The sequence below is a fragment of the Somniosus microcephalus genome, chromosome 11 (genome assembly GCF_052327205.1).
Source record: "Somniosus microcephalus isolate GS21.2 chromosome 11, FLI_Smic_1.0, whole genome shotgun sequence".
Taxonomy (NCBI): domain Eukaryota; kingdom Metazoa; phylum Chordata; class Chondrichthyes; order Squaliformes; family Somniosidae; genus Somniosus; species Somniosus microcephalus.
Genome location: NC_140997.1, coordinates 31222614 through 31242390, shown reverse-complemented (window position 1 = coordinate 31242390; position 19777 = coordinate 31222614). Strand labels below are relative to the sequence as shown.

Genomic DNA, 19777 nt, shown 5'->3' with positions numbered 1-19777 from the left:
TGTGCCGGCTCTCTGCAAGAGCACCTCAGCTAGTCCCACTCCCCCGCCCTTTCCCCATAGCCCTGCAAATTTTTTTCTTTCAGGTACTTATCCAACTCCCTTTTGAAAGCCATGATTGAGTCTGGAAGTGCATTCCAGATCCTAACCACTTGACTTGAATAATCTTACATTACAAGGTAGACTCTTCTGACAGCTCCCCTGTGATCCTGGACAGGAGAAATGGTTAGAGGCTAGAGGGGAGAGAAGGGTTGTGATAGACAACCCTTCTCTCATCTCTAGCTTTCAGCCTCTCTCTCTTTGGAAACCTTTCTTTCTATTTTGTCAACACCACTGTGGTTCGTGCTCCTCTGAGCTTCCACTCTCTCCTAAGATGCAAAGACATCATTTTATTTGCTCTTCCTCCTCACAATGTTCGAACCATAATGTCTCTTGTTCTAATTCATTCTTTCCCAAAACATGTAGGTCCTAAAAACCTGGGGCTGGAGTGGGTCTAAGTCCCATTTCTGCCCGGGGAGCACAATGTATGGGCCAAAACCTAATTGCACTGGGATACCTTCCTCTTTAGAACTGGACCTCTTAAATTCCAGTCGAGGATCTTCCACCCCCATCAAGCAGGGTTGACAGAGTTTTCAGGCTTCCCTGGGAAATTCCTCCCTTGAAAGGCCTCAGCAGAACTCATGCCAATTGAGACCTGGTGTGAGCCCATTTGCGGCATCCACTGCGTGAATGTCTCTTGTTTCTTGATGACTAGAACTGGATGCAGTATTCAAGGTGCAGCCTGACTAGAGCACTGTACAGTTTGATCACTAGTTCATCTGACTTATATTCTACTGTTTTAGCTATGTAGTTCAACATTCTATTGGCTTTGGTGATTACTGCTCTGCGTTAGATGGACATGTTTAGTGTTGAGTCTAATATCCCTAAGTAGCTTTCAGCTTTATCCTTAGCAGTTTCAACACCATTCATGGAGTACATGTAATTTATTTTTCCATTATATATGTAGCAGTTTACACTTGTCTATTAAATCTCATTTGCCTTACTTAGGAGTATTAGATTCAACTGTAAACATGTCCATTTAAGGCACAGCAATCACCAAAGCCAATAGAATATTGAACTACTTATGCCATTATTCTGCCTACATTCATATCTTGTCTAATTCATTTTGCAATTTCTGAACTGCCTTTTCTACTTCACTGTCCCTCCTTGTTTGGTATCCTCTTCAAATCTGACCAATTTGCATTGAGTTTCTGGATCCAGGTTATTTATACAAATTTGAAACAGTAATGGTCCCAACATTAATACAAAAGCAAAATACTGCGGATGCTGGAAATCTGGAATAAAAACAGAAAATGCTGGAAATACTCAGGTCAGGCAGCATCTGTGGAGAGAGAAACAGAGTTAATGTTTCAGATCTGTGACCTTACGTCAGAACTAGAAAAAGTTAGAGATGTAATAGGTTTTAAGCAAGTGCAGGGGCAGGGAAAGGGGGGAGGGGAGGAAAGAACAAAAGGGAAGGTCTGTGATCGGGTGGAAGGCAGGCGTGATTAAATGACAAAAGGGATGATTCTACACAGCAAAAGGAGGTGGTATTGGGACAAGTAAAGAAACAAAAGATGGGTCACAAAGAGGTGTAAATGGGAATGGCAGAATCATCAACAGCTGCCATCTGAAAAAATAGGGGCAGAGGTTATAGTCTGAAATTGTTGAACTCGCTGGAGAGTCCAGAAAGCCTAAAGTGCCTAATTGAAAGATGAGCTGCTGTTCCTCGAGCTTACGTTGAGCTTCGTTGGAACAGTGTAAGAAGCCGAGGACAGAGAGGTCAGAGTGGGAGTGGAGCGGAGAATTAAAGGCGACTGGAAGCTCTGGATCATGCTGGCGGACTGAACGGAGGTGTTCCGCAAAGCGGTCCCCCAATCTGCGTTTGGCCTCCCCAATGTAAAGGAGACCACACCATGAGCAGTAAATACAGTATATTAAATTGCAAGAAGTACAAATAAATAGTTGTTTCACCTGTGCTCAGGATTGTTTGGGGCCCTGGACAGTGGGAAGGGAGGAGGTAAAAGGGTAGGTGTTGCATCTCCTGCACTTGCTCGGGATGGTGCCGTGGGAAGGGGAGGGGGTGTTGGGGGTGATTGAGGAGTGGACCAGGGTGTTGCGGAGGGAGTGGTCCCTTCAGACTGCTGGAAGGGGAGGGGAAGATGGGTTTGGTGGTGGGATCACGCTGGAGGTGGCAGAAATGGTCCCAACATTAAGCCCTGAGGCACTCCGCACAATACTTCCCTCCCACCACCACCACCCCCCAGCCGCTGACATTACTCCTCTATCTAGTACTCATTGCTCCCTACCCATTCTATTTGCTAGTTTCTTATTCATTCCTTGGGTATATTCTGAATCCCCATAGCTTTTGAGTTTAATAGCCTTTTGTATGGAACTTTATCAAAAGCCTTTAGGACAACATTATAAGACTTACCAGAGTTTATTTGTGTTGTTTTACTTCCTCAAAGAAGTTCAGGAGGTTGGATCTTCCCATTCTCATCGACCAAGAAAAAAATAACTATGGAGGGGAAAAAAATGTTTGACAAAAGTGAATCTACTTCAATATCCCTTTTGGCAATCGCATTATCTGCAACTATGTTAATAATTGGTACAGTGCTCACATAATTTCAGGGGTCAGTCAATAGGATGGAGACATTTTAACCACATATTGCCGTTACAGTGAAAATTCATGTTCCCTATCCAGTTTACATTGTTTTAATATGGCAAAGACATCAAGGTCTATAAAAAGAGTGTAAATAATTAAGTGTGCTAAAAGCTACCATTACGTTTATAATTGTATTTGTATAAACCTGACAGCAAATTTTATTGATATTAAAATATAAAACTTATTTAAAGGCTTTTTTGGAACTGTGAATAATGAAAGCAATCATATTTTTAGATTAGATTAAAATATCTGACAAGATTTTGACCAAGCCATTAAAACGCAGAAGGAAATCAGCCTCCGAGGGCATTACAGCCTATACTAGCTCAGAAGTGGCATTGATCTTTGCAACAGACACTATCTCTGCCTGATTTCAATGTAATTATAAGTTTAACCAATGAGTTGCTGAGGAGGGGAGATACCTGCCAAAGGTGCTCCCTTCAGCAAGATCTTGCCATTCGCAACCTTGGCATCCTATTTGACCCTAAGCTGAGCTTCCGACCCCATATCCTCTCCATCACCAAGCCTACTTCCACCTCCATAACATTGCCGGTCTTCCCCCGCCCCCCATGACTCAGCTCATCTGCTGCTGAAACCCTCACCATGCCTCTCTTACCTCTAGACTGGACTATTCCAATGCTCTGCTGGCCAGTCTCCCACCCAAAAATCTTGCTGGCCATATGCTAACTCGCTCCAAGTCCAGTTCACCCATCACCTCGGTGCTCACTGACCTACATTGGCTCCCGGTCCAGCAACTCCTCAATTTTAAAATTCTCATCCTTGTTTTCAAATTCCTCCATGGCCTCACCCCTCTCTTTCTCTGTAAGCCCCACAACTCCCGAGATCTCTGCGCTTCTCCAATTCTGGCCTCCTGCGCATCCTCGATTTTCACCGTTCCACCATTGGTGGCTAAGCCTTCAGCTGCCTAGGCTCTAAGCTCTGTAATTCCCTCCCTAAAGCTCTCTATCATCCTTTATGACGCTCATTAAAACCTACCTCTTTGACCAAGCTTTTGGTCAACTGTCCTAATATCTCAAATAAAAACAGAAAATGCTGGAGAAACTCAGCAGGTCAGGCAGCATCTGTGAAGAGAGAAACAGAGTTAACGTTTCAGGTCAATGACCTTTCGTCAGAACTGGAAAAAAGCAGGAAATGGAACAGATTTTTAAGCAAGTGTAGAGGCTGAGAAATAGGAGAGGGGATGAAAGAACAAAAGGGAAGGTCTGTGATAGGATGGAAGGCAGGAGAGATTAAGAGATATTCAAGGCAAAAGGAGATGGTAATGGGACAGGTTAAGAAACAAAGGATGGCTCTAGATGAAATGTAAATTGTGCTGGCAGAATGAAAGACAGCTGCCATGTGGGGAGAAGAAAAAAAGACACAGGCAAAAAGTGTGGATAAAAAAATATATATATATATGATCTGAAATTGTTGAGCTCTATGTTGAGTCCGGAAGGCTGTAAAGTGCCTAATCGAAAGATGAGGTGCTGCACCTCGAGCTTATGCTGAACTTCTGTGGAACAATGCAAGAGGCCAAGGACAGAGAGGTCTGAGTGGGAGTGGGGCGGTGAATTAAAATGACAGGCGACCGGAAGCTCGGGGTCCCCCTTACGGTCTTCTCCCCACATGGCAGCTGTTTTTCATTCTGCCAGCACAATTTACACTTCATCTAGAGCCATCCTTTGTTTCTTAACCTGTTCCATTACCATCTCCTTTTGCCTTGAATATCTCTTAATATCTCTTAACCTCTTCCACCTTCCATCCTATCACAGACCTTCCCTTTTGTTCTTTCATCCCCTCCCCCCTTTCCCAGCCTCTTCACTTGCTTAAAAATCTGTTCCATTTCCTGCTTTTTTGCAGTTGTACAGGGCCTTGGTGAGACCACACCTTGAGTATTGTGTGCAGTTTTGGTCACCTTATCCGAGGAAAGATGTTCTTGCCATGGAGGGAGGGCAGTGAAGATTCACCAGACTGATACCTGGGATGGCAGGAATGACGTATGAGGAGAGATTGGGTCGATTGGGCTTACACTCGCTGGAGTTTAGAAGAATGAGAGGGGATCTCATTGAAACTTATAAAATTCTAACAGGACTAGACAGACTGGATGCAGGAAGGATGTTCCCAATGGCCGGGGAGTCCAGAACCAGGGGTCACAGTCTAAGGATAAGGAGTAAGCCATTTAGGACAGAGATGAGGAGGAATTTCTTCACCCAGAGAGTGGTGAACCTGTGGAATTCTCTACCACAGAAGGCAGTGGAGGCCAATTCATTAAATATATTCAAGAAGGAATTGGATATATTTCTTAAGGCTAAAGGAATCAAGGGATATGGGGAGAAGGCAGAGCCAGGGTACTGAAATTGGATGATCAGCCATGATCTCATTGAATGGCGGAGCAGGCTCGAGGGGCCGAATGGCCTACTCTTGCTCCTATCTTCTATGTTTCTATGTTTTCCAGTTCTGACGAAAGGTCATCGACCTGAAACGTTAACTCTGTTTCTCTTCACAGATGCTGCCTGACCTGCTGAGTTTCTCCAGCATTTTGTTTTTCTTTCAGATTTCCAGCATTTGCAGTATTTTCTTTTTGTCCTAATATCTCATGTGGCTCTGTCACATTTTGTTTGAAAGTACTCAACGCGGGCAAGATCAGAGATTTCATCTAGTCATGCAGAGAACCAAATCGTAGAATATCATAACGCAAAAACAAGCCATTTGGCCCAAGTCAGTGCTTCCATGCATTACCTAGTCTAAGTCTTGCTTTTTCCAAAAATGAATTATCTTTTAAAAGAAATTATAAAGCCTACTTTGAGAAGATTGCAGCAGAAAATTCCGCTTTCCAACAGCTCAGTGTAAAAAAAATTCTTATTACCTCTTCTCTTTTTCTGATTATTTTAATTTACACTCTCTTTACCATCTCAACAACCCAATGGAAACAGTCCATCACTAATTACTTTATCATAACCCCATCATAATTCTGAAAACCTTAAAAGGTCTTAATCTTCTCAGCAGGAGTAAAAAAAAGTGCTAACTTCTCCAGTCTCTCTTCATATCTGTAACCCTTCATCGCTGAAAGTAATAAATCCGAGTGCCTGTCTGCTAAAACAATATCCAACAGATAGAAGGGCCAATTTTTCAATGCATGAGCACATCCACACATTTTGCAAGCGCAATTGAATTTAGCAAAGTAGGCTCGAATGCCTGATAAATGAAGCGCCAAATTTAGCAACCTGAATTTTTATTTGCCATTTGGAAGGCCTTGCAGTTTAATTGCAGGCATTCTTATGCAAATTGGTTTCAATCAAACAGCCACAATTATTTTCTGTGGTTTACTTTTTTAGCACTGCTCACACATTTAAAATGGTACTGCTGAGATTTCCTGCCCTTGCTTTCTGAAGTTTAATTTTTAAATGTGTGAATTTACTGTGTTATAATTAAAAAAAAAAAATTCATAACAGCTGTTTCTGCATTATCTTTGTAGCATTACTTCCTACAAAAGCAAAATACTGCGGACGCTGGAAATCTGAAATAAAAATAGAAAATGCTGGAAATACTCAACAGGTCAGGCAGCAGCCGTGGAGAGAGAAACAGAGTTAACATTTCAGGTCGATGACCTTGTTCTCTGCACAGATGCTGCATGACTTGCCGAGTATTTCCAGCACTTGTTTTTATTAGAGCATTACTTTCTGTTGCTGTTTGCTACCACATTTTGCATTGCAAGACTCCTTTTGCAGATACCTTTCAGCACAGCACTGTTGAATCAGGTAGCACTGTTGAATCAGGTTTCATTAGTAGCAACCACAGAATCCTTTAGGAATTCCAAGGGCAGTGATGAAATTGGAAGTGTCTCCAATCAAAGGGAACAAAGGCAGGTGTACCACTTACTTGGCCTCGTCCTGGGAGCTAGGTCTTCTGATGTAGGTACATTTACTTGGGCGCCATCCGAGGACACTTGACTTAGCCGTCTGCACTTCACATCAGTTATCGAGTTATGCCATCTGCTCAGACCCTGCCTTCAGCCAAGATCTACACCACTGGTTACATTGTCCACATTAAATTGCATTTAAATAGCATCTTTCCCATCCTAAGGGCATCCATAACCCAAAGTTAGAAGAGCCAATTTCCACAACCAATGAATTATTTTTGAAGTATAATCGCTGTTATTGAAAGCAAATGTGGCAACCAATTTGTACATTGCAAAGACCCCAAAGAGCAAATAAGATGAAAGTCAGTCTGTTTTTGGTGGCACTGGTGGAAAGGGGAACTTTAGGCAGGAACCTCCTACTCGTCTAATAACACTATAGGATCTTTTACATCCACTTGGAGAGACAGGACCATGACTTAACATCTCATTCAATAGACAGCACCTCTGACAATACAGCACTCCCACAGTACTGCATTGAAATATTAGCCAGATTATGTGCTCGTCCTTGAGTAGGGCTTGAACTCTCAACTGATTCAGGTGAGTGGGCTACTAACTGAAGCTGACACTTATGTCAAACTTCAGTCCACGGATACATAAAACAAGCGAGTCAACTGGAGGTAGAGGCACATTGATCTTTGTAGTCTGAAGTGAAGTTACCAGCAGGTGATTACCATTTGCCTTCTGTGGTGCATCACCAGCCAGACCACCCTCCGTTACATTACCAAAAAAAGACACGGGTATTGCCAATGGAACAGCTATTTAGAATTTAGGAAGACTTGGAAAGAATGGAAGCTGCACAGCAGAGGCACAAAAGATGGTGAAGTAGTTGTCAGCAATAACAATTGCATTTACATAGCGCCTTTAATGTAGTAAAACATCCCATGGCACTTCACAGGAGCGTTATCAAACAAAATTTGACACCAAGCCAGAGATATTAGGACAGGTAACCAAAAGCTTGGTCAAAGAGGTAGGTTTTAAGGAGCATCTTAAAGGAGTAGAGGTAGGGAGGCGGAGAGGTTTCAGGAGTTAATTGTAGAGCTTAGGGCCTAGGCAGGTGAAGGTACGGCCGCCAATGGCGGAGCGGTAAAAATTGGGGATGCACAATCGGCCAGAATTGTAGAAACACAGAGATCTCAGAGGGTTGTAGGACTGGAGGAAGTTACAGAGATAGGGAGGGGTGAGGCCATGGACGGATTTGAAAACAAGGATACCCTGTGTAAAAACAAGTGATAAAAATTGGCCGAGAAATAAGAGTCCGATGAATCCTTTTGTAGAAGCAGTTGGGCTCTTCAAATGCACTTCTATGTTGCAGTTATCATCCAGCAACCCTGGACGCCCATTTTATACAGGTATGATTTACATTCTGCTTTAACGACAAAAAATTAATGATTTTTAGGCGTATGAAGAGGAAAACCCAGGCTCTATGGTTTTAACACCCATGCATTATCTAATCATCATGGCTTCCATCCTATCTACTTATAACCCACTGCCTGCTACATTAATGCTACTTCTGAAACAAATTTCCACACTACATTCCAAAGACGACGCAACAGATTTCCCCTCCCTTCACCCCAGCCTCCTACAGTTTGGTCCATCTGCTCTTACTGTTTTTTTCCTTGCGCTTGCACTTGATAAAAGTGTAGTGTGTGACGTCTATTTAACCTTTGTGCTCTTAAGTGCCATCTCGGAGGAGTAAATGTGGTGGCAGGCTGCTGTGGCGCTGTACCTCTATGCTGGGTACAGAGATGGCTTTACAATGGCTGCCTACAAGCAGTTGGTTATCTGGAACGCTATGCAACTTTCTAACCATTCCTAAAATATCACCCATACTTTATAATTTCTTGGAAATATTATTGCATTTGTAAAGATGTGTCGCTGCAGTGCATTAGGTAATTCATTAAATGGAAAAAGACAAACCAGGCATCTTATTTTGCAAAAAAAATTTATTTCACAGTCGAACATTGAAACTGTACAAAGAAAAATGCCAATAAAACACTTAAAATCAGTCTTAAGTGTCACACAGCAGCTATAATAAATGTGGAATAGTGTTTTACATAATTGAGCATTTTGCTTCAATTGTTCCCTTTTTTCTCAAAAAGACTAGGTGATACTGCAACTATTATCCAGTTTCAGGTGCAGAAGGTGGCCTATCCTCAGTGTTACAGTAGGTCTCTCCTATGCATTCTCTCCATTTAGACAGTTTACCTTTGACAAGTGTCATCCAAAATAGAAAGCGGTTACAATTAGTGGCCAAAATGCAAAGATTTTTATAGAAAGAGAAACACAGTTATCATTTACAAAAGAGGGAGACAGTTCTACTTCTTTTCCATTTTTGGAGAGGGGGGAAAAAGGGGTGAGAGAAGTGACAAGGTGCTTCTGGCATAACACAAATGCTAAAATCGTTGCTAAAACCTTTTGTTCCAATGAGCTGAAAGGACATAAAAAGACCAACTGAAACGTTTGTTCGGTTGATTTATACAATTTCCATTCAGACTTGAGTTTCACCAGAAGAATTTTTTGTTGTTGATGTTAAGGTCTTGAAATTTCTCTATGTTGTTGGAAATAAAGACATCATACTCGATTTGTTCAGAAGTTGAAGCTGGAGATTAAATCCCCATCACTTGAACTAATATTACCACAACGTTTGCTAATGTGGGAGACAGTTAAACAACCATTAAATCAACCATGACATCATACACTGACAGAGAAAAATATTACAAAACAAGTAGTCTATAACATATAAATTAAATAGTAATACATATTAATCTTTGTACTAAGAATTGTGGAAAAACATATGACCTTGTTAGTCAACCTTTGATCTTAAGAGTTGTCCTGGTCTTTAGAAGATAAAGATGCAAGGCATGGCTAAGGTATGAAAGGCCACATGCAGGCCGTTGCAGGCTAGATATAGTCTATAATATCAAAAGGCACGGAAGTTTAGTGATGCTAGTAAGAATTATAGTAACATGAGCATTCTTTGCATTTATACTGGTTCAATTCCCAGAGATTCTTCTTTCCACCATGTAGCAATAATATTAGTCACGAGGACAAAGGTAAAGTTTTATGTTCTGATCAAAGCCATGTAAACATGCCAGTACCACCTTCCTTAAAACTGGCTGTCCCTTTATTAACAATGGCACCTGCAAGCCACTTTAAAACACTCTAGTTTGAAATTTCAGTGCAAATTGTCAAAACAAAATGTAATGAGTGTCGGTTTCAACTAGTGCGTTTGCTCATTGATCAAAAAAAACGAGAGATTCCTTTGAAAAATGCAGAGCACATCTTCATTTGGTCCAGTCGGAAGCTGCAAGAACTGTTTCACGGAAGTTCAGGTGCCAAGCTTGGCCAGCTGGCAAAGTTCTTGCCAAACAGGAGAGCTTGAAACAAAACCTTTTGCTAAGAGATTTTGCAGTTAGTGCGTGTGCAGCTCTGAGGTGGACTCTGCGGTGGTCGGGGGGGTTTAGTTGACCTCTTCAAGCTGTTGGCCTTGCTTCCACCACTGCTGGAGGCCAGCGAGTACGAACGCCCATGCATCATGACAGCATTCATTCCGTTGGCCATGGAGAAAGACTTGAGGTGACTTTTTATGGCAACAGGTAGGGGTAGTTTGTCAATAAGGTGAACAGGTGTGCAAGAAACAATGGCTCGGCAACAGAGGTCTTGCAGTGTGAAAACTAAAAAGAAAGAAAATAAATTAAGTACTAGTTTTTTTTAAAAATACTGATTTAATATAATCCCACAAAGACTCTAAAATTCATCTAAAACCTCTAGAAAACTGCAACATTATAGATTACTTTTGAAAATGGCATGCGTCAGCCAGTGGCTCAGTTGGTAGCACCCTCGCCTCAGGTCAGAAGGTTGTGCATTCAAGACCCACTCTAGAGACTGGAGTGCAAAAATCTAGGCCGACGCTCCAGTGCAGTATTGAGGGAGTGCTGCACTGTCTGAGGTGCTGTCTTTCGAATGAGACGTTAAACCGAGGCCCCGTCTGCTCTCTCAGGTGGACGTAAAAGATCCCATGGCACTATTTCGAAGAGCAGCAGGGGAGTTATCCCTCAACCAACATCACTAAAGCAGATTATCTGGTCATTATCACATTGCTGTTTGTGGGAGCTTGCTGTGCGCAAATTGGCTGCACGTTTTCTACATTACAACAGTGACTACGCTTCAAAAAATACTTCATTTGCTGTAAAACGCGTTGGGACGTCCAGTGGTCGTGAAAGGTGCTATATAAATGCAAGTCTTTCTATTAAAAAGGCTCACCTTAGAAAGATTTTTTAAAATAAAGACAGAGAACTTCAACCCTTCAATATCTTGGAACGGTGAACTTTTTATAAGACTAAGGGCAGTCACAAAATAGCCACAATTTTAAAGATGTCTGCACCCATGTAGAAGCCATTTAAGGAATGGTTTAAATGACTCGGTGGCACTGCAGTTTCAAACAAGATGACCTGGTACACAAACAAGGCTTCAAAATTTAATTTGGGGAATTTGACTCATAATAAAACTATAATCAACATTTAAAGAAAAAAAAAAAGTTAGAAACCAAGCAAATGGGTAGGTACGGAGTCAACAACTGCACAAGGTTTATTAGGCGGCAACTCACATCAACCAGTGTGTGTTTTGGTGAAAAGGCCCGATTTGAAAAATAATAGATATAATGGCAAATACTTTGCCAAAGTGTCCCCTTTGTAACAAAAAAGGTATTTACCATTTTAATGAAAAAATAATGATCACTATTTTCTTTACAGCAGTTTCTGGGCCAGTTAGGTCATGCCAAACCAGGAAGAAATAGTCAATGGGTGGAAAAATCTAGCCCCCAGCTTCAGTCTTGCCAAAAAACCTTTGATGATCAATCTTTTTAACAACCCTTGGCTCTTGACCTTTTATTTCATTAGTGAACTCTGGCCACAAATCTATTGTTCTGAGCCAAATTGCCCATGAAAAATTAACTTTGAAGCCCTTACTAATCTTATAAAAAGTACCAATACATTAAAAGTTTAGCTGTAACTGTGACATTTATTCTCAGATTAATCCAATACTTAGATTATTTGACAAATATCATGGATTGAAATATGAAATTGGAAGCCTCTATTGTTATTCCTTGTACTACCAGGTCTGCTCACTTGGGGGCAGAGATTACTGTAAAATTACATTCATTGCATTGACACTTTTACATAATACATCAAAGTCGAAATCTATATTGCGTAGTTTTTCAAGTCATTGTTTTTTTAAAAAAAAGAATGCCATGGTCATTAGACACCCTTTGAGAAAATAATGCCAAAATTTAAAGATCAACTTCAGCATAATTTTAATTACAAGCAAGTGCTGACAGCACCATCTGGAGAATTGGCTGAGAAATACTATGGGCGAAGCGCATGCACTAAAACCCGGCACTTGCAATCTGGCAAGAATCTTCTTGACAGATCCTCCGCATCACCAGGAGAAGTGCCTCTGCAAATGGAGATTTGCGCTTTTTGCACAACTTCCGCCCGCTGAAAGGCCATAGAATTCTTACGCCTGGTAAAAGCAGTAAGGCTGCTTTTACCAGCATAAGAGAGTTTAAAATAACATAAAAATAAATTTTTCCAATCATTTAAACATTAAAAAAACCTGTGCAATAAGATACGGTTATTTTTAGCCCCTTTAAAACATTTAAATTTATTTTTCAAAAAATTAAAGTTTTGTTTAAAATATTTAATTAAATGGCATTTTAATTGATTTTACATATGCAATGGTTTTTATTTATTTCAGTGTGTTGGTGCATTTTTGCAGTCACCCCCATTCATACTTTTGACAGTTGTGTGCGTAGGGAACTGTCAAAAGTATGAAGGGGGGTTCCCTTCTCCCATTGGTTCACCTGGCCGTGATCCCAGGGGCGCGCGCGAACCGCATGCACCCCTGGGATACGTGGGCCTCTGCGCATTTCAAAGAGGAGGCGCCCAGGATCGCGAGCCTCGGTATCTACGGAACCAGCCGGTAAGTTCGTAGATTTTTTTCCGTTCGGAGGCAACCGCCCGCATGAAGCTTCCGATCGGAAATTCAGGGCCTATATACGTTTACAGTAGAATCTACCAAGTCCAGTTGAAGCAGCTATTCTCTAACTATTTACTTGCTTTTTTAAAATGCCATAAAATCCTTTGATGTTATTACAAAGGATTTGTATGGCATGTTGAAAGAACAAAAATATTGAGAATATGGTGGTCCATTTTAAGTCATTTTTTGAAAAATCTTATGATTCAATAGTTCATGATGCCCCACATAATTTTGCAACATAAACTTGATATTCTGCAAGGTCCTGTGAATACCCAACAGCCGCAAAGCAGCAACAGATGTTTAAAAAGTCAATACTAAAATGCTATCAGTTTGTGACATCACTTGGGCCCCTCAAATTACTGCCTTGATATTCACCCACAGTACCGTCTATTTTTTCCCCCCATTTATTCCTACTCTTCATGTCAATTTTCACCTCTTTGCTTCCATTCCCTCCTGAAGCAACTCTTAATGTAATGTCACAGGTGCTGGTAGCCCTCCGGTACCACATCCAAATGGGCATTTGCAAGGCTAGATGGTGAATGCTATTCGACCACAGAGGCACTAGAGCTGAACCAAATGATAGCTCAGGACTGCTCAGGCCAATTGTCATGCTCCTATTGCGATCCCAGCTGAGATCGGCTAACTCAACATAGATGAACAAATTTACCGTTCTTCCTGCTGATCACTGTATAAAATGTTTTATGTCCATTTATGCAATAACAATTTATTTAAAAAACTCTAGAGCAAAAATGAAAAATCAAATAACTCTACCTCGGTTTGGTTTCCAGAACCTTTCCATGCCATGTCTCATAAGCACAATGCGAGACAGTTCTGTGAAGGACTCGGTCACGTTGAAGTTGCAGAGTGGGCTGACTTCAAAGAACGTCATCCCATTTTTCTCAGCATAGGCACGTGCCTGTTCAGTGGGAACCTGCCGCTTGAAGGCGAGATGCAACCTGTTTCCGACCAAGATTCTCGGCACACCAGGAGCATGCTGAAAAGAAAGAAAATATAAAATCAATTGAGACACACTTTGTATTAAGTTTTCTGGCTCAAATGATTCCTAACTGTGTCAGCACTTTTGCCTCGGAGTCAGCAGGTTGTGGGTTCAAGCCCCACTCCAGGGACTTGAGCACATAATCCAGGCTGACACTGTCGGAGGTGCTACCTTGTTGATGATTTGGTAAACTGAGGCCCTTTGTGGCCAATCAGCCGGACATCAAAAAAAAAACCATGCCACTATTCTCGACTTTCCAATGCTCTTCTGGCCGGCCTCCCCGCTTCCACCCTCCATGAACTTGAGCTCATCCAAAACTCTGCTGCCCGTATCCTACCTGGCACCAAGTCCTGTTCACCCATCACCCTTGTACTCGCTGACCTACGCTGGCTCCTGGTCTGGTAATGCCTTGATTTAAAATTCTTATCCTGGTTTTCAAATCCCTCCATGGCCTCATCCTTCCCCATCTCTGTAACCTCCTCCAGCTCTACAACCCTCAGAGATCTCTGCACTTCTCGAATTCTGGCACCTTGCGCATCCCTGATTTTAATCGCTCCAGCATTGACGGCCATGCCTTCAGCTGCCTAGGTCCGAAGCTCTCGAATTCCCTCCCTGAACACCTCTACCTCTCTCTCCTCCTTGAAGACGTTCCTTAAAACCTCTCTCTTTGACCCAAGTTTTTCGTTATCTATCTGAATATCTCATGTGGCTTGGTGTCAAATGTTTGTTTGCTAACGCTCCTGTGAAACACCGTGGGACGTTTTACCACATTAAAGGCATTATAGAAATGCAAGTTGTTTATTCAAAGAGCAGCAGGGCAGTTCTCCAGATGTCCTGGCCAACACTGAGCCCTCAACCAACACCAGAAACCGATAATCAAGGCATGTTTGTGGGACCTTGCTGTGCAAAAATTGGCTGCTAGGTTTCCCCTACCACACTTAATTAGCTGTAAAGCGCTTTGGGATGTCATATGGTTGTGAAAGCATTATATAAATGCAAGTCATTTCTTTCATTAAGGAAAAAAAAAGGAAACTGCACAGCTCCCTAGGGCGAGCATGTTGATATATCCCACAGCTGGTTTTAGCAAAGCCTGGAGTTCCAAATTGGCAAGAATTTTCCTCACCCACACTGCCCTCTTTTAATTAACATTGGATATAATTGGGTGGGGAAGAGGGCACCTGCTTGGACAAAGTTCCAAATAAAGACAGATCTTTGCTCATTGTCCATAACAATGCCATCCAAGGACCATTTTAACTATCTTATATGGGAAAGATTATCTATATTGATCAAATATCCTATATGGGAAAGAATACCTATGCTGATCATATATGAAATGTAATCTGTACATGAGAATTACAAACTTTATAAGGAATATGATCTGCACATTTACATTCTGTTCAATTCCTGTGTGTAGCAGTATGAATACTGATAAACACTATACAGTGAGAATTGTAAATCCGACTCTTTAATCCCACTTTGTAGAATATCACAAGTACTCATTCTTCAAAGATCGAACTGATCAAGATTCCAGTTTATAAATGTTGTGCCATTTCTAGAGGGCAGTGTCAGCTAACTACACGAACATGTACAATTTGACAATTTTTGCCACCTTGTTACAACAGACTGCTACAGGGTTTTTATTTACGGTCTTTTAATGGACAATTACATTGCTTAAATTAAATAGTGAACACTTTTATTCCTGCTCCACATTTTCTGTCCTTCCTGACGAGAGGTCGAGTCGGTCATCAATGGCTCCAAATGTGAAGTTATATGCAGGCTACAGGCATAATGTCATGTTAGTTTTCAGTGCAAATGGTTTGGAATGAAAGCTCCTGATGCACAGTTTTAAATCGGAACTGGCTGTCTGAATAGTGGTAAAGGATACATACATAATTACCTGCCATTCTTGTAGAATAAATAAGCCACAATATTTATAGTAATTCTCCAAACCTCTCCCAAGTCACTTAACAAATTTAATATTTCAACCAGTCTGCAAGAGGATCACATATCAGTGCAGAAAGGTTAATTATGTGGTATGGTTCCATGCTCTGAGTAATGATCACATTTTGTAAGTAAATGTAATCGATTCATATTTGGCCAAAGAATGTTCCTGAATACAGGTATTATTCTCTGAAAGAAAAATGCATTCTGTTGTAAATCCATGAGCAACTTTTACCTCTGCGTTCTATCTAAAAATCAATAATCTCATTAAAAAAACAAATTTAAGTTGCAAAAATTTCAGGTTGGCCATGAAGCCAAGTGAAATTCAAGTGATTTTATTTAAAACCATTTGCTATTTATCTGCTTTGTACAACTGGCCCCACAATTGAAATTCAATTATTTTTGGAATATCCCAAGACCAAGTTCATTAACTTAAATTTTATGCCAATATTTTTTTATTGTATTCTTTAATAAATGGTCGAGTATCATGTAACTTTTTTTTTGAGGATTTTCGATAATTACTTTAGTCAAAGAAATGTAAACAGATTAAAAGAGAGTGTTTCTCAAATAAGCAAAGTTATGCAAAATAAAAGACCTCAGTGGAAAAAAAATACATCTTCATAAAGGCAGAGAGTGCCCCTACAAACTACAAGGTAACTCCACAGGAAAGCACCATTACTCATAGGTACTTCAGCACAGAATTCCACCTGGACTTGCAATAATTCATTCTGTTTTGTTTACTTTTATTTACAGGCTGCCTCAGCCATAACCATTCATTTCAGAGTGCGGATAATGGAACAGTTGCACACAGACACAGTCAGTGGTAGTAGTTACCCACCACCGGTATCAACTTAAAAGATTAAACCCCAAAAATAACTACTGGTGACATTAGTGAACAAATGCTTAATGCGTCAGTACAACATTTTGTGTGTGCTATTTTAATGCAGATGTTAACCAGCTGGTTTGAAGACAGGCTTTATAAATTTCTTTTCAGCCTCATTTCATAATTACACACATTTTATTGCACATTTACATGTTTCATAAAAGTATTATAAATAAAATGATGGCCCTGCTGACTTCACACTGACCAAAGTAAAAATAATGGTATGTTTAGTGCATTACATGAACACAATGCAAGAGAGGATCACCATGAATAGTACACAGAGCTTCTTTCCAGACTAGGTCATTGTACTTTTATTTCCAAAATGGATTCCAATTACTTCATGGCAAGGTGAAGATGTCATTCGTGTTGCAATCAGTTGTTGCCAAAATGTTATACAAGCTTGTATTGAAATGACTGAACAGGTTTTTCTAGTTATGCCATTTAAAAATATTGCAATACAGTAAGAAATTGTATATCCATTAGACCTTGTAATTATACTGGTTATTGTAATTATACGGAATACAACACTAGTTTCAGCATTTACTCACCACACCCTTTAACTGCCCTTTACAATAATTAAAATTCTAATCCCTAAAAATGCAAAGCATTGTTCCCTGATAACTCGGGGAGTTTATCCAGGCAGTAGATGAGCCAGACACTCAAACAAGTTTCCAGTTTTGATCCATGGTCTGTGGTAAGTTAGCTGATCTCAGCCAAGTAGCATTAGGTACACAACAACTTCATCTTTATAGTGCCTTTAAAGTAATAAAACATCCCCAAGAACTTCACAGGCCAACAATTGATGACAGTTGGTGTGGGTGGGGGGGGGGGGGGGGGGGGGAGGAGAAAGAGAGATTAGATTAGGTAATCAAAGCCATGATCAGAGAGGTAGATTTTGATGAGACTTTTGAAGGAAAGGAAAGATAGCGAGGCAGTGACATTTGGGGAGAGTGTACCAGCGTGTGGGACCAAGGTGGCTGAAGGCTTCACCGTTGAAGGGGGAGCAGAGAGTGTAGGAATCCAAATGTCACTCCCAAAAGAGCAGTGGGTACACACTGGCACATGGGGCTCGAGAAGGCTGCAGAGAGAAGGAAGGAGTATGACCGTGAAGGCACTAGAACACATCAAGGATTTTGAACTTAATGCACTAGAGGACGGGCAGTCAATGGAGGTCACGGACAAGATGCAGACAACAGAGTTTTAGACAAGTTGTAGCTTATGAAGGATTAAAATAGGGAGGTCAGTGAAGAAAGCATTGGGAGTTATTGAGCTGAGAGACAATGAAGATGTGAATTAAGCATTTCAGTGGGAGTGAGGGAAGGGTGAAGGTAGGCAATGTTGCAGAGGTGGCAACGGGTAGTCTTTGTGATGTCTAGAATGTGGGATTTGAATGGCAGCTCAGGGTCAAGCAGGATATCGAAGTTCCACACCACTGGTTTCAGCCTGAGAAAACTGCCAGAGTGAAATGGACTAGTGTGTGGAACTTTTGGCAAGAACTGGATATGATGGCTTCAGTCTTGCCAAGTTTAGTTTAAGAAATAAAGTCAAGGGTGGTGACAGGGAGATAGAGCGGAGTTTTATCAGCAATCACGTGAAAACTGGTCCCATGCTTACAAATAATGCCAAAGCGCAGCACGTAGATGATGAAAAGGAGACCAAGGATGGAACCTTGCGGCAGACCCAAGTTGACTTCAGGAGATACTCTCACCGTGTTGGGACAAGTAGAAGTGTACCTTAAACCAGTGAAAACCGAAGGGTTTTAAACAGTGAGCAATGGGAGAAGTGGGCGGTGACAACACTTTCAAGAATACTACAAAGGAAAGTACGGTTGGCGACAGGGCTGTAGTTGGAGTTTGGCAAGACGGTATTCTTAAACAGGGACAAAACAGAGCCCAAGGAAAGAGGGCCAACTGACTTTGTTTGGCGAGTACTGGGTGAGGAGTTAGGTTTGGAAAGGATCAAAGGCACAGGAAGTGGTCGTTCAGAGATGAACCGGTAACGGTGGGGTGGATAAAAGAGAAAAAACTCCTCACAAGCTTCTCGCACTAGATGCTGGAGGTGAGGATGGGGAGAGGAAGAGGGAAGGACGAGGTGGTCTGTCATCAAGTAAAGGATTCTGGGGTGATCTGTACCTTCCAGGATGATCCGGGAGTAACAGGAGGATTTGGCTGTGGAGATCAGGGCATAATATTGCCCACGGTGATCCAGCCGGATCTGGTGATGAATGGCCCTGCCAAAACCTGTATCTTCAGTGTCCCCAGGTTTGGGGAAGGAGGAAATAAAAGAGGGAAAGCATGCTGGAAAGCCGTAGGCCATTCAGCCCCTCGAGCCATTCAATGAGATCATGACTGATCTGTATCCTAACTCTATCCACCCACCTTGGCTCCATATCTCTTAATACCTTTGACTAGCAAAAATCTCACTGATTTCAGATTTAATATTAACTGAGCTAGCATCTGCTGCTTTTTGTGGGCGAGCGTTCCACACCTCTACCACCCTTTGTGTGAAGAAGTGTTCCTCAACTTCTCTCCTGAATAGTCTGGTTATGTCCCCTTGTCCGAGACGCCCCCTCCAGCAGAAAAAGTTTCTCTATCTACCTCATCAATTCCTTTCAAAATCCAAAAACCTCAATCAAATCACCCCTTAACCTTCTATATTCCAGGGAATACAAGCCTATTTGATGTAATCGCTCTTCATAATTTATCCCATGGAGCCCAGTTAACATTCTGGTGAATCTGCGTTCCTTCCAAGACCAAGATATCCTTTAGAAGGTGCAGTGTCCAGAACTGTGCACAGTACTCCAGATGTGGTCGAGCCAGGGCTTTGTATAGCTGTAGCAAAACTTCCCTTTAGATTCTAGCCCTTTAGATTTAAAGGCTAACATTCCATCAGCCTTTTTGATCATTTTTTGTACCGGACTACTATATTTTAGTCATCTGCGACACTCACCTTCTAAACACAAATACAACACACAATTAGGGTAGAGTCTGGGTGAGACTTCATGGGCACAGGGATTCTATACAATAGGAATAGCAAATATTTACAGCTGGGCACATGGAGTATGATGGTAGAATGCAAAAGAACTTTTGCCTGTATTTTTGTGCGATTTAGCCAGTAAGTTTCAAAATCAGTCAATTTCAGAAACTCGAGTCTTGTACATTTTGTAGGTTATATGCTTTTGGGTAAATTAATGTGACCGTATAATTGTCTTCGAAATCCTAGGGAAGCCAATACTTCCTTTCTGTAGTAGGGAAAACAGGAAATAAGTCATTCATCCTAGGAGTGGAAAGAAAACACACCCTG

At 41.4% G+C, this 19777-nt stretch overlaps 1 protein-coding gene across 1 annotated transcript in view; it reads right to left on the bottom strand.

Moving 5' to 3' along the window:
- Positions 1 to 8540: 8540 nt before the first annotated feature.
- The window catches only part of rab40c (RAB40c, member RAS oncogene family), a 107123-nt gene continuing 95886 nt past the window's right edge, over positions 8541 to 19777 (bottom strand). The window contains exons 5-6 of the mRNA XM_086000430.1: positions 13425 to 13647; positions 8541 to 10291 (exon numbers count right to left, since the gene is read on the bottom strand). Coding sequence (XP_085856556.1) covers positions 10014 to 10291; positions 13425 to 13647 — 501 coding nt within the window. The 3' untranslated portion in view covers positions 8541 to 10013. The remainder of the gene's footprint in view (positions 10292 to 13424; positions 13648 to 19777) is intronic.